Genomic DNA, 14,199 nt, shown 5'->3' with positions numbered 1-14,199 from the left:
ACATACCATGAGCGAAGCATAGTGCCAACAGTGAACGCCCCTTATATTACGCATATATATATATATATATTATATATATATATATATATATATATATATATATATATATATATATATATATATATGTATGTATATATATATATCAGTGGCTTGGTGTTTATCACATACATAGACCAAGTCATCCCTATAGTATGACGTCACACTATAGGTATACGGTTTACAGGATTTCCGTATACCGCTACTTCTGACGTCAGAAGTAGCGGTATACGATCGGCACTTTTTTCTACGGAAGCCATTTGTAAAGATTCTCATGCAGACGAAAATTGAGTGGGTACAAAGGAATTTACTGAAAAATGCGGTAAAGGTATTAAGCTTATAAAGAGAAAAAGTCAAAGATGTTAATAGCGATGATTGTGACAGTTTGTCTGTTTTTTGAACTGAGGAAAGCGGAAGCGTTTACTGTCGTCTGCTTCCTGCGTTTGCTACTAGCAATAGCTCGTCGCAAGCCGTAAACAGCTGAGTCATCGCTGAAAATCGACAAATTTATCACCGAACAAGAATACAATATATATCAAGAATATGATGTATTAAAATCAACACATCATTCTGTCAGGCGACGGGTTAAATTCTTGGCATCGGCAAAGTGTTGTGTTGCTGTTGACTTCTGCGGTACAACTGACGCGAGAATGTTGACTGTAGCGACGTACGGTACAGCAAACGCGGTTTTCAGTAGCTTGTGCCACTTCGTCGAGGGCTCGATTGGAGCCGCGGCCACATTGAAGTATTTTCATAAGACACGTGTAAAAGCGAGATCGAAATTGAACATTACATGGCAAATGATAAATATTTCTTTTTGCGCTTTGTTTACTGTGATTGTTTATGATTTTAGTTTCATTCATAATTACAACGAACGGTGATACACTTTTCCTCTCAATTTCATACAGCGTCCAGGCGTTGAGAATATGTGAGAACGTACGATCTTAATACGGTATCGTTCTCCTCCATCAATACGTATAGCATTAACATTACAAGCCCACGATGATATGCATGTGCTAGTCTTGACTGCCGCTGACTCTGTCGGCTTACCCTCGATACATCTCAGATCTACCCTACTCGTATTTGGTGCGTCTGTGACATACAATCAGCACGCCTATTGCGCCCATGCGCGTCACACTTACAAATATTTATGATTATATTTCGTATGAGGATATACATGTAATCTTGTATGACTGAAGTTTGCCATCCTTTAGACAACTATTTTAACTGTGCTTTATAGTATATCCGTAACAAAAATATGTGCCAGCGGACAGCATGCCGCTCAAACGGAGTAGAGAACAAGCATTGAAAACCAAGATCACAAAATGTGCTAGGGTATAGTCTACGATACATTACGGGAAAGCTCCATTAACTTAGGAATACCCGACATCCCTAGAGGATCAATTTCACAGACCTGCCTTTCCTACAATGGCACTACAATGGCACCAGCTGGATAAGATAAACATAACAATGAAACATTCAGAGTTGGTCAGGCTAGGACTCAGATTTTAGGTACCATGCAAGTTAATGCAGTCTTCCCCTAATGACAAATATAAACAGTCATGTCAATCCATCGAGGATGTCACTCCAAGACGACACTAGCACATTTTAATTTTTCGTTCAGGCAGACAGGCAGACAGACAGACAGACGGACAGACAGATAGATAAGATAGATAAATAGATAGATAGATAGATAGATAGATAGATAGATAGATAGATAGATAGATAGATAGATAATAGATAGATAGATAGATAGATAGATAGATAGATAGATATATAGATAGATATATATAGATAGATAGATAGATAGATAGATAGATAGATAGATAGATAGATAGATAGATTTCTATCGATCGATCGATCGATAGATAGATAGATAGATAGATAGATAGAGAGATAGATAGATAGATAGATAGATAGATAGATAGATAGATAGATAGATAGATAGATAAAGTTTTTGATAGATACAGTTGTGCCATATGAACCTGAAAGTAAATATCGGTTAAAATCAATGAACAAGGCCCTGGTACGTATGTACAATCGTGAATTTAGGTGTAAGTCAGTAGTTGGTTTAATACGGTAATCTATAAAACTTACCAGAGGTAGGTTGAAGTACAACTCGAATGTATAATTAAAGCTTAAGGTAGTACGCTACCATTCTATACAGGAGAGCGCCCTCTTTGTCCAGAAGATGTACATGTTCCTTTTAGACTACCTAACCTGGTGAGTGTGAATAGCAGGACAAAATGGCACAAAATCATGCTAGGACCTTATAATATTTCTTTCAGAAGTTTTTATGAATCAAAAGAACCGAAATTATGTTTTTGCACTGAACAATCGACAGTTATTTTTATTATGAAAGATCAGTAGAGAATAATTAACAATTGTAGCTCTGACATAATATCAGTAAGCTAGAGGGTCAATCTCAGGTCTAACAAATTCACCTTTTTTCGTCACTTTTTGCTGCTTAGTAAGAAAATTTGTGTGGTGACCCCAACTTTTTTGCTTCTAAATCAAAGAACACTGTCTGTTTGATAGATATTGCTGTACTTTTTAACATTTTGAAAATTATTTTGTGCATTTATATGGAGTTTAAATTTTTAAAAAGACTAATTTTACAGTTAAATGATAAATTTAGGGTCTAATATTTAATTTTTAAGACAAGACATCACAAATTTTAATTGATTGTCCTAATTGAGCTGTCCTGACGATGCAAAAATGTGGTATGCACACTGGGATCTGTTAATTGTTTGCGATACAATAAAGATTCTGTTGGTAAGTGCAAATTTCGCAAAATGGGAGATTTAGTGGCTTTCTGTCAATTTTGGCATGTGTTTTTTCAAAAATTTTGCATGGGTACCCCATTTTTTTTCATATCTTTGCAATGTACACATAAAGATTATTTCAAAAAAGTCAACTTCAAGAATGTCCCAACATTTTTTTGAATGGTAGCGTACCTCCTTAACATGCCATCAACGTGTATGTGCTAGGCAACCACGTATGGCATGTCCTAAATCGCATCTATACTTATGTGAACATTTGTGTTTTAGGGTCAGCCGCTGGCCTATAAAGAGATTGAGGTTATTCAACATTAAAGTACAGAATAGTTGCAGATCTGTAACAAAAAGAAATATCAACAAGTTAAAGTCACTAATCCCATGTTTTTTCTAATCTTCAAAGTCTCAAACGTTGCGGGATGTTGATTTTGTTGTGATACTTGGACCAGTCCATCGACTCTTTAACTTCAGTTCGGAATACATCAAAAGAATTGATGACGTACATCGTATCATAGCTGATATTAAATGTTCTGTGTCAGAGCAGACAGAGATATGGTCATGTGCATATGATAATACAAAATGAATAATTTTTATGAACACAGAAAGTTACTCCTCTAAGGAAATAACTTATAGTACCCCTTTTCAGGAATTGGATCGTTCAAGTAAATTTCATACACAAGATTGTAAAGTGATGCATGTCAAGTGAAACCAGACAGGTGAAACCAGAACTCACTGCCTCGAAGGTTACCTCAAAAGTGTGAACAAAAGTTTACCACTTGCACTGTGTAAATTGTATTACAAATACGCATATATCTTACATTTGATACTAATATTACGATAAAAACTGACAAAAAACGCCGCCGTATAGATGGGGCTGTGAATTACTACTAATATATAAAAACGTGCTTTTTCGTTGGAGGCTGACACCTTTAACAGCCGAGAGTGTTTATTCGAGCAGAGATCCTCCCTGACAACATCCCCTTGTCGAACGAGACTGTAAAGCGTTTTATTGATGTTGTTATGCGTGGCGTTTTTGAAACCTATAGCGCGCAATCAAGTCAAAATGAGACCTTCATTTGACAACTTTCGACCGACCTTTATAAATTCAAAGTCGCATTTGACAACTTTCGCACTCATATTTAACAACGTCAGACCCGTAATAGACAACTTTACACCTCCAATCGTGATTCGGAGTTACATTTGACAACGTTCGAAAGTGAATTTTGACAACTTATGACTCGCTTTTGACAACTTTCGACTTCCTGCTTTCGATTTGTAAGTGGCATTTAAAACCTTTGTAACAGTATTGACAACATTCGACATCATATTTTGGTTGGCCGCCTTCACGTTTGGACGCAAATCACCTTGTTTAGGCACCCCTAATTTACTTCACCGTAGCCCATTATTTCTATTCTACTATTAAAACTGACCTACATTAGAATGCGTCATAGCTATGTCATAGAATTTCCACCAGGATTTGCGTTGTATTCTTGTGTGTTGTTCTAGAGTGTCCGCGTCAATGTAAATAGGAAACATGGTGTGATGTGATTCCAGGTCAGTGTTGTAGGACGAAGGAACAATGTACATGTTTTCTTGTCAATTATTTCGCGTCACGATATCATAAACATTGGATTATGTGGGTGCAGTCAGAGTTTGTGGAAGTGGAAGCGGTCGTCATCATCCCATGGGTTCCTCTAACTATGGAAAGGAAGGCATTCCATTTCCAAATGTTGAAAACGCAAAATATTTCAAACAGCAGATATGAAAATTCGATTTTTCACCCTCAACTTGAAGTGGGCAACTTTGACACTATTGTAATTTAATAGTCGGTATGGCGGTCTAACACTTTCTGAGAGCCTCTTTGTATGGAGATTGGATGAAATGTGTATCAACTAAAGATGCTGCAGTAGGGAACGTATTAAGGAGTGTTACTGGAGAAATCGGGAAGGTGAATATATATATACGGACATCCTAGCCAACATTAACACGATCTAAGTCATTTTACGGGCAGAATTGTATTTTTGACAAATCAAGAAAATAACGCAACTGTAAACTGTTAAATTTTAGCGTAACCCTTGGAAACTCAACAACTCAAGACAATAGTACTTGAAAAAGAATAAAAATGTTTAAAGCATGATTGTGTAATTTGCTTTGGTCACAACTTAGGCACTTATAGACGTGGCAAAGCTACCGCGACATGTCTCGCAAAGAAAGATAGTATGACTCTGTTTACGAAATGATTTACATTTACTGTTCTTTATATCAGTGTTATATACTTCATTTGATAGCCTCTAGGTATCAACTCATAAGTGAGTCCTGTAAACAACAACTTCAACAAAGTATTCAACGTGCGTGCGGTTGGTAACGTCCATGTAATTGTTCCAAATGCTCACACCACATGCGAATCTTTCACCGCCTATACGTAGCTTTATCCGCACTTGTGGTTACGGTTGCCAATGATGGTTTACATACAGCAAAACTTGTACGCTGTTTTTTATTGATGGGTATGTCGGTAGACATTAAGGCACCTTCTAAAAAGACTGGATATTTTAACAATCTTGGTCAGGGACGAAGTTACAAAGTATACATATCCTGGTTCAAGACAGATGTTTTATCGTCGCTGACATCTCAACATCCATGTTCGAGGACAAAACGAGGCTCTCCTTTAAGAAATCAAAGTGCGTGAAATCGTTCATGACCCTTTGGTGACGTGACCCCGTGAATAATAGCATAAATAATCAGTGCAGTCGCTTTAATTAGCTCATGTAGGACTCGAAGGATTTGTCGTTCTAGAATGCTCCAACATGACGTGATTTATGAAGTTAGGAAGCAACCATTTGAGCATGAGAGCGAAAATGGCAGACAACATTTCTCTCACTATTGATTCCAGATTTTATTGAAGAGAAAATAAAACATGTATACAAAACGTTAACCCCGCCTATTCTTTTCACTACAGAGTACTGGTGCTGTTAGTAAAACTAACCTTAGACTTCCAAAATATTTTTCATATGACCATCCAATCAAACACAACTGCCCCTTATTATAATGAGGTAAATGTGGTATGAGGTGAAGTTTGGTCATGGCAAAATCATCTTCTTCTGCGACAAATACTTACAGTTATGTGCGTGGCAATACACATGAAATGCAGAATTTTTCCAAGGTATAAAAAGCGTGTCTTAAACTTACGAATATTGTTACCGACCTTATAAATGTGAGTTAGCATTTAAATAAATGTAAGAGCATTAGTGTTGTCTCAAAAGGAAAAGTATAGATTTGAAAATGAGGGCTACGAAATGGTTTTCATTTTGAGTAAATTCTAGGCCAGGAACCTAAATTCAAAGGAAAAGTGACGACTCTCAATGAACTTGCAAATACTAGGCATGGTATTTTGTGTATTGTTTGATATGCTTTCGTTACAGTAAAATTCGACTGATTTATCAATTTATAAACTCCCTTGTTTGATTTCTGATATATATGACTCTTTAGGGAGATCTGAGCATGCAGAGGTAGAGGGGGCTTCTGAACAGCCTGTAATTATTGCGACGAGTTAGACGGAAGTCCATTATGTTTAGGGTGTGGCTTATCTCACTCCTACTCGGCCAAATTTAGTTTCGGCGCATAATCGGCTGGATTGTTGATTATCAATGAAGTTTATTCGGTTAACTGCCACAGCAGAGCAACGGAGAAAAACTGTGACAATGCACTGGTGTTCCAACAGCCGCGACAGGAAATATTCTTCCTTCTTCGTTCTTCGAACATTACTTCTCCTAGCAGGATCAACAGGTGAGCAATTATGCACACGTTCTTTCGCATTTCGAGTCAAGTATGGACGAAATCACTTGTCAATGTACCATTTGAAAGTCTTAGAATAATTGCTCACTGGCTTTATACAAAGTTATATTTTATTTCAAATTTGTGGCAAGTAACCAACTGTGGTAATCTAAACTGCAATTTTGCTCAAATTTGATGACTTTGGTGAAAAAATCAACAGCGAATATCCGTCAACTTGTCAGAATATTATTCTTAAAAGTTCCTGGTCGGCGAATTTGGTTTCCCTACATTTTACCCTGTCATCACCTTTTTTGATAAGCTTGCTAAGGATGGACTGTGAAATTTAAATTTACAGCAAATCTTTATGCGACACCAAAAGGAAGTTCAACATTTTTGCTTGTGTTGAATTTTTTTCCCAGAAAGTCGAGTGTCATAAAGTTACAACGCTTACAGGCAAGCCTTGCCACTTCGATGCCTGGTATGCATGATTTTTTATACACACGCTACAGGTAAACGTTTTCATATCATTACAAGGAAGGAAACTAATGACTGGATTGTTTGTACAGGATAAACAACAGAAAACCGACACCGAAAATATATCTGACATGTAAGCCTTGAGACGGATTACTATCACCAGTGTGGGGTGCAAATTAATGTCTTTACGACCAGAATTGGCTATTCGACTCACACACATCCAAATTAAAGTCAGGCACACTATTACATGTATTATCTTTCTGTTGTTTATCCTGTACAAACAATCCAGTCATTAGGTTCCTTCCTGTTAATGATATGAAAACGTTTAGTGTGTGTAAAAAAAAATGCATACAGACATCGAAGTGGCAAGGCTTGCCTGTAAACGTTGTACAACATTGCAAAATATTAAGCGAAGACAACATTTAGCAGGTTGTGTATTGGGGTTTTCTTAAAATACAACATTCGCTCTTGGAAAATTGTAGTTTCTAAAGACTTCGGTGATAGACGTACAGTGCTAATCGCCTGCTCGGGGGTCAATTATACGACGTCTAAAGACAGTTTTTTCTCCATCTTGTCTCAAAGTTACACCATGAAACCGGATCTAGCCAAAATCCATTCTTCTTTTGGCGCACATATTTGAAATGGCTCAGTAAAGTAAGAAACACTACAAGCTTATGTCCACAAAACGGACGAAAAATTATTTGGACTAAAGTCAGTGCTAAAATCATTAAAATATATCTTCTGACTGTCACATAGCGCCTTTATTTGTTAAGTCGTTTCCCTACAAGTACAAGTATGCACGCAACAAATACGGGGAATGTATGACGCTAATTTTGAAACGTCTGTTGCTAATGATGTTGCAGGCATATAGTTTTGCATCTCTAACGATCTTTAGACCTACGGGTATTTAGAAAGTTGAACAATAGTTTCACGCCGCTAGTATAATTTGCGATTCATGGGATGACAGATAGAATGACGCAAATGTATTTTGCTGCCAGACCTGGCCTCAGTAGCCAGTGAGACACAATGGGTTGAAGTGTCCTGTACAGAAGGAGAGCCCTAGAGATCCCTTATTTCAATTCCAACTACAGGTAGGAGACCCGAGTTTATTGCCAGTATACAAAAGGGGGTTTAAAGCACCCAAAAGCACCCAAAAACTTGTGTGTACGAGGTGTTCTAAGATATTTCACTTTTCAATGTTCTCCTTTTGTGTTTTCTGTCGTTTTTCTTCCGCATTTTAGTTACTTTTACTGTTCAAACCTTTTTAACGTCACTAGTTCCTTTTTATGTATTATTAACTTTAAAGTTTACAACTCAATTTGTCTAGTTCCCTTTCTAGTGAACAGACGGTTATTTTACTGTATACAGGGCACGCTGCGCCTTACTTCGACATCGGAACCAGTAGTACAGCAATAAACGACAGTGTTCTACAATAATTTTGTGTCGTTTTTATATGATACACAATAGGTTGCAGTTTTCATGTATCTCTTCTTGTCATGTTGGCCGATAAACAAGTCTCTTATCAACTTCACGCATACTGCCTGATTAGACATATTTTATAAAATAACTGTCTAACTAGTCCCTTGCGTGCACACCGTATAAATTATTATTAATTCCCTCCACTCGACAGAATGGTGTCATAGTTTTAGCCTATAAATTGATAGGTTAAGGGTAAAAGTGCACTTCTTAATAACGTTACAAATATTAGCCCTATTAACCCTTGACATCCTATTGGGGCATACAGTGATTGGACATGCATACAAACAGTGCTTAATCTATTCTTTTTTAGCACTTTTTTCGTGTGCAATTTCTATCCAAGATGTGGATTTTTGATAATTGGTGCATGGGTTTTATACTCAAAGATTGGAAAGCTCAACGCATCATTTTTGCTATTTCTGTGTTCGGTAAGAATGTTCCATTTCAGTTGGGTGGGAGTGGCGCGAGTCGAATGCAAAACAATGCATACACTTGCATGTACTTCCCCTAGTAGTGAGAAGCAAAGGGACGAAATCAACTGGAATAGACCTTGCTTTGTCATCGCTGTACTGACAAAAAGTAGGTTTCTAAGGAGCGATGGCAATCGTATCACTTGTTGATATTATTTCGCTGTTTAGCCATTCCACTTCATGTGAGGATTTAGTACACTTGTAGAGCGAACAACTTCAATATTAAGATGTCGACACAGGTTTTCGCAATTTTGAAGAACGTTTATGTTTCAGCTTATTGGCGGTAGATGTAAAACATAGCCTGGAGTTTGTCAAATTAGTGTTTTCTTCGTGTTTTGAAACATAACCTCATCCCTTTGGAAAAGTTATGAGGCCCGCAAAAATCGGGCCAAAACACTCGCGCCACTGCGTTCGATTTCAAAGTCGGGTCGAGTACGAACGGCAGAGCATTGAGCAAGCAGTTCTACATCATCATGGTCTATGAATACAAATTTGATAGAAGCCGTATACCTGTCAACTTATCTGCAAGAATTATACATGTCCTTTGACGTCAAATATGCGGAATTTATCATATCAGAAAGGAATTTGTGAGTGGAATAGGGAAAACGTGAAGTGAGTATATATCGTCGTAACTCGTTCATGCACATTTTGTTGCAGTACGAATAAAACACTTCCATCGGGACTGGAGTGTTCACCAGCGTAGACGACTTGAAAACACCGTATAGGATGGGACTGGCCGGGCGATGAAACATGTCGGTCGCAACACTTACCAATTTTTAAATGCGTTCGTTTGTTTGTCTTCGGTAAAACTGTACTTGTACCAAACTAAGTGCAATGCCCATGAACTGAATGCAAATAACAAAATTTTGACCAAAATTACCAATGACGCTTCGGAGTGTCTTAAAATTCACTGAAATATCACCTTTTGCTGGCGTTATCCGACATGACTACAGTACCCGGAGACCGCCATTTTGCTAGAGTAAAACTGCTGGTCCGAGGCTCTCTGCAGAACGTCACTACAGTGACGTATCGGTGACCTCTCAACTTATAAAAACAAACTCAGTAATTCATCGTGTGATATCGATGACCATCGTTCGTCCTATGGACATTGCCAGTCTCATATAACTGAAATCAAACTTTAACTTGGGGGAAAACAAGTTAAGTCCTGGGATCCATGATTGTTCATGGAGCGCGGATGCCGGCCATAATCTCTCAGTTTGTGTTTAGAAGTGGACGTGGGCGCTATTTTACGCAGTTTCCCATAGCTGTGGTGGCGAGGTTAAAATCGTAAAAGTCAAAATCAGCCCGCAAAAGACAGGAATCCCGTCTGAAAACACCACAGCTATGGACCCTATAGCACGGCTGGCTCAGTGAGCGTCGCTTGTTAGAAAGACCGTTGAGGGCGCATAACTGCGTAGCCAACGAAGGGGCTGTGCGAGAGTTTAGTGCGGGATATACAGGGTAGCCGTACATGTACGTATCCACGGAGTTTTTATGCGGTCGATGTTAGTTCCCACAGTTTTTGTATTCTTGCTAGCTACTAGAATACAAAAACAGTGAAAAAAATCACTCATAAACGAAACAGCACTGCTAAATTAATGTCAGTACGACGGGTGTCTACCCCGGTGGTGGCAGTCCCGGGTTGGCGGGTACCCATGCGCGTTACCAAATTCACTGTACATGATGGAAGTATATGAGGAAACTATGAATAATTTTTTTCCAATACAAAACTATCCAAATCTTTGTATTTATAGACATTTGATAATTCATTTTAAAGTACTTAGTTAGCCTAGAATGGTTAAAGGTTGATATGTGGGCAAGAAATTTGATTTTTGGAATTTCACCGAAATGTTGATTCACTATACATTGGCGTCTATGAGAAAACTAAGAATAATTTCTTTACAATACTAAACTAACTTGATTTGTGCTTTTATAGGTGTTTGATACTTGATACAAATGTACTAGATTCAAATAGGGTATTTGAAAGTTCAGATGTGGGCAACAATTATGATATTGGAATTTCACCTAAAAGTATTATTTAACTTTTCATGGTACTAGTAGTCTCAGTACAGGTAACTGTTAAATAATTTCCCTGACAAAACTTACTATACCTCTAATATGTAAGTAATAGGAATAGACATCAAATCAGGTCCAATAATCATTGTCATTCAAGGTAACTATGAAAATTACCAGGTCAAAGGAATATATCGAAAATGACAAAGGTAATGGGGTCATCTTGAACCACGAAATAGTGGTGGTACCAGGTGTCCGGAATGGGTAAGCGTACCCTGCCAGCTAGCTGCACCCGTCAAGATTGACCCAAAGCGACAAATCCATCGTTATTTGGTGAATTTTTTTGTGAGTCAAAATTTGGTATGGTGTCACTCATCCTTCGAGAAACAGACAGGTCATATTTTGACACAACATCTCCGTATCTACCACAGAACTTCTTAAATGATTTCACTAATCTACTTTCTGAGAATTCTTGCCTCACTAACTTTTGAGATAATAGGCTGTGTCTAACTCGAAAGTCTTCATATGAATTGCATGCCCTACTGTATCTAAGGAGTTGTGAAATATACACACCATAAGCTGGAGATGATGGTATATTGCCCTCAGTGAGCTTGATTTACCATAAGACAAGCCTCAGAGTTGCCAAGTCAAGATGTTCATTTGACAGATAATTTTACTTTTGTTCAGATTTACAGTTGAATAACTTCAGACAATGAAATCATGCAACGCTTCATTTTTATCTTCCAGGATATTTCTGAACACTGACACTGCCTTTTGACAGGACGGATACTTATGAAAATTAAGTGATCCCCCCTCTGAGCTGTAAGAAAAATACATGACCCCCTTTACAGTTTTCAAATTTGAGGTGACCCCCCCTGGATTTTGCTGGCCCACCCCCGGCCATACTAACTGAACGCTCCCTTATTATCGGCGTTTACATAGAAAACTGAACGATCGCCGGTTGAAATCAAACACCGATCCTTCCTTTTACCCTTTATGATCGGCTTTTACACAGAATTATAAAATGTTACATGTGAAAATGTGATCTACTCTTCAATTAAGGATGAATCTATACCGCGAACTTGCCTCGATAACTTACTTCCGCATCATACGAAAGCTTCACTGAAGTGTTAGGTAATGCTATGATCTAATTGTCGAATCAAGTCGATCGACATAGATGCGTCGCGTCATCTGATTGGTTTTTGTCCACTATCGTCAAACGTAGGATCCTGTGATTCGTCTATTGTGTACTATTGTTTCGCCGTATACCATTTGAAGCGGCCGGCGACGACTTTGTTTGATTTATGGGGGTCGGGAGGAAAGAAAAGAGGTAATTTTTAATCGTTTCAAATTTCTTGAAAGTCAAGAATTTATGCCACGATAAGGATTTACAATGGAGTACGGACGTTTACGTAATTGCAATCTCGAATTTACGAAGTCAACTGAATGAACCGTATAATGCCATGAGGCCAGTATATGGTGGAGAACGTATGTAGTCATTTCTGGCGATCAAGCAGCGAGAGAAACGATCAGTCACCAAGGGTAAAATTTTATTTGCTAAACGGTATTTTATTTTGAACTGTGAGTCGAATGAGTCATAAGATACTCGTATTTTTAACGTTCAACGCGAGGTTGAAAATATTAGACTTTTTCCCGTTTCTAATTTGTTTCATGCCGTCACTCATGGTGACTGTGGCTGTACTGTCTCCACTTTCAAGCGTGGCTTCAGCGTCTCCGACTCTAAGTTTGGTTCAACAAATTTTACTCCAGTGTTGTTGTATACTGTACTGATCACATGAGAAAATTTTTACTGTTCGATTCATATTATTTTTATTAAATGTAATAAAGGGAAAGCGGCTCCACACATCGCCTATACTATTTGTGTCGTTCTCTGTGTTTATGTTTGTTTGTGTGTATGTGGCTCTTGATACGTAGCCGTAACCTGGCTGTCAAATGACAGCGTGATCCTTTGACGCTATGTTTCGAAACCAGTGTGCGGTCTCTTCCTCAGTCGCTTTTTGGTACTTGCTCTCCTTGGATTTTTGTTTCACTGTTTGTGTTTTAATGATTTTACACAAAAATAGCTATCAAACTTGATAAAATGCTGAATAAATTTAGCTCCTAAAATGCATAGAAAAGCATCTGGAAAGCCACAAAATAGCTGTAAAAAAGCCATAAAATCTCAAAATTTTCTAGGGGGAGACCCCCTTAAACCCCCCTTCGAGAGGGGGCACATCCCCCCTCTCGAGCTCTCCCCCCTGCCGATGACCTTCAGTCATCGGTCGCTCTGGTCGCTGACTTAACAACCTTCTGATAAATGTGTTCAGCCTGTTGATAAAAACTTAATGAAAGCCTTGATGTACGTATGATAGTATGTTTGTGTGTATGTATGTATGTATGTATGTATGTATGTATGTATGTATGTATGTATGTATGTATGTACGTATCTGTGTATGACTATGTATCAATGTATCTATATCTGTCTGTCTGTCTCACTGTCTGTCTGCACGTCTGTCTGTATGTATGGCCCAGGTTGATTAAATAATCTGGAATTCCATTGTCAAAATATGATCGTTAAATTATATTTTGCGTAAAAGAAAAATAGCAAACCAAACTGACCGACATTGCATTCTCTTGCCTAATATGCATTTGGGTGATGTCTTTCCTCTACAGTTGGGAAGACCGACAATGTTGAAACATTCGCAGTACACCCGAGACTCATCCTGGCAGACCACGCAATAGGTTTAGCATCATCAATAAGATACATCAATGGTACCGGCCAACAGATATACAATGAGCTAGAAGAAACGAACAGAATTACTCGAACTGTATTGACAGAAGATTTCGGAAAGGAATTCATTTCTCTTGCCTTTGACTACGCTGACTCGAGAATTTTTTATAGTGACGCTACTGATAAGGTCATTATTTGCGAGACGTTAGACGGAAGTGATCCATCTCAGTGGGTGATGTACAGCGGCACTTCAGCAGCCGTAGAGGGCGTCACGGTTGACTGGTTAGCAAATAACACCTACTGGACGGACGCTGTGTACAAGTGGATCAAGGTTTCAAACGTGGATGGAACGTTCCATCGTTCACTGATAACAACTGATTTGGACCATCCTGCGGGCATCGCATGCAATCCATCGTCAGGGTAATCTAATGTCAACTTGCTTTACACAAAA

At 38.3% G+C, this 14,199-nt stretch overlaps 2 protein-coding genes across 2 annotated transcripts in view; both read left to right on the top strand.

Annotated features, from left to right (window-relative positions):
- Positions 1 to 14,199, top strand: part of LOC139114711 (juvenile hormone acid O-methyltransferase-like) — an 88,729-nt gene that overhangs the window by 25,225 nt on the left and 49,305 nt on the right. The gene's annotated exons all lie outside the window — the stretch shown is intronic.
- Positions 6,467 to 14,199, top strand: part of LOC139114709 (low-density lipoprotein receptor-related protein 6-like) — a 25,314-nt gene continuing 17,581 nt past the window's right edge. The window contains exons 1-3 of the mRNA XM_070676582.1: positions 6,467 to 6,596; positions 7,004 to 7,062; positions 13,691 to 14,168. Coding sequence (XP_070532683.1) covers positions 7,056 to 7,062; positions 13,691 to 14,168 — 485 coding nt within the window. The 5' untranslated portion in view covers positions 6,467 to 6,596; positions 7,004 to 7,055. The remainder of the gene's footprint in view (positions 6,597 to 7,003; positions 7,063 to 13,690; positions 14,169 to 14,199) is intronic.

The sequence above is a fragment of the Ptychodera flava genome, chromosome 16 (assembly GCF_041260155.1).
Source record: "Ptychodera flava strain L36383 chromosome 16, AS_Pfla_20210202, whole genome shotgun sequence".
NCBI classification, from domain to species: Eukaryota; Metazoa; Hemichordata; class Enteropneusta; family Ptychoderidae; genus Ptychodera; species Ptychodera flava.
The sequence above is the reverse complement of the archived record's forward strand: the minus strand, read 5'-3'. Positions and strand labels throughout refer to the sequence as shown.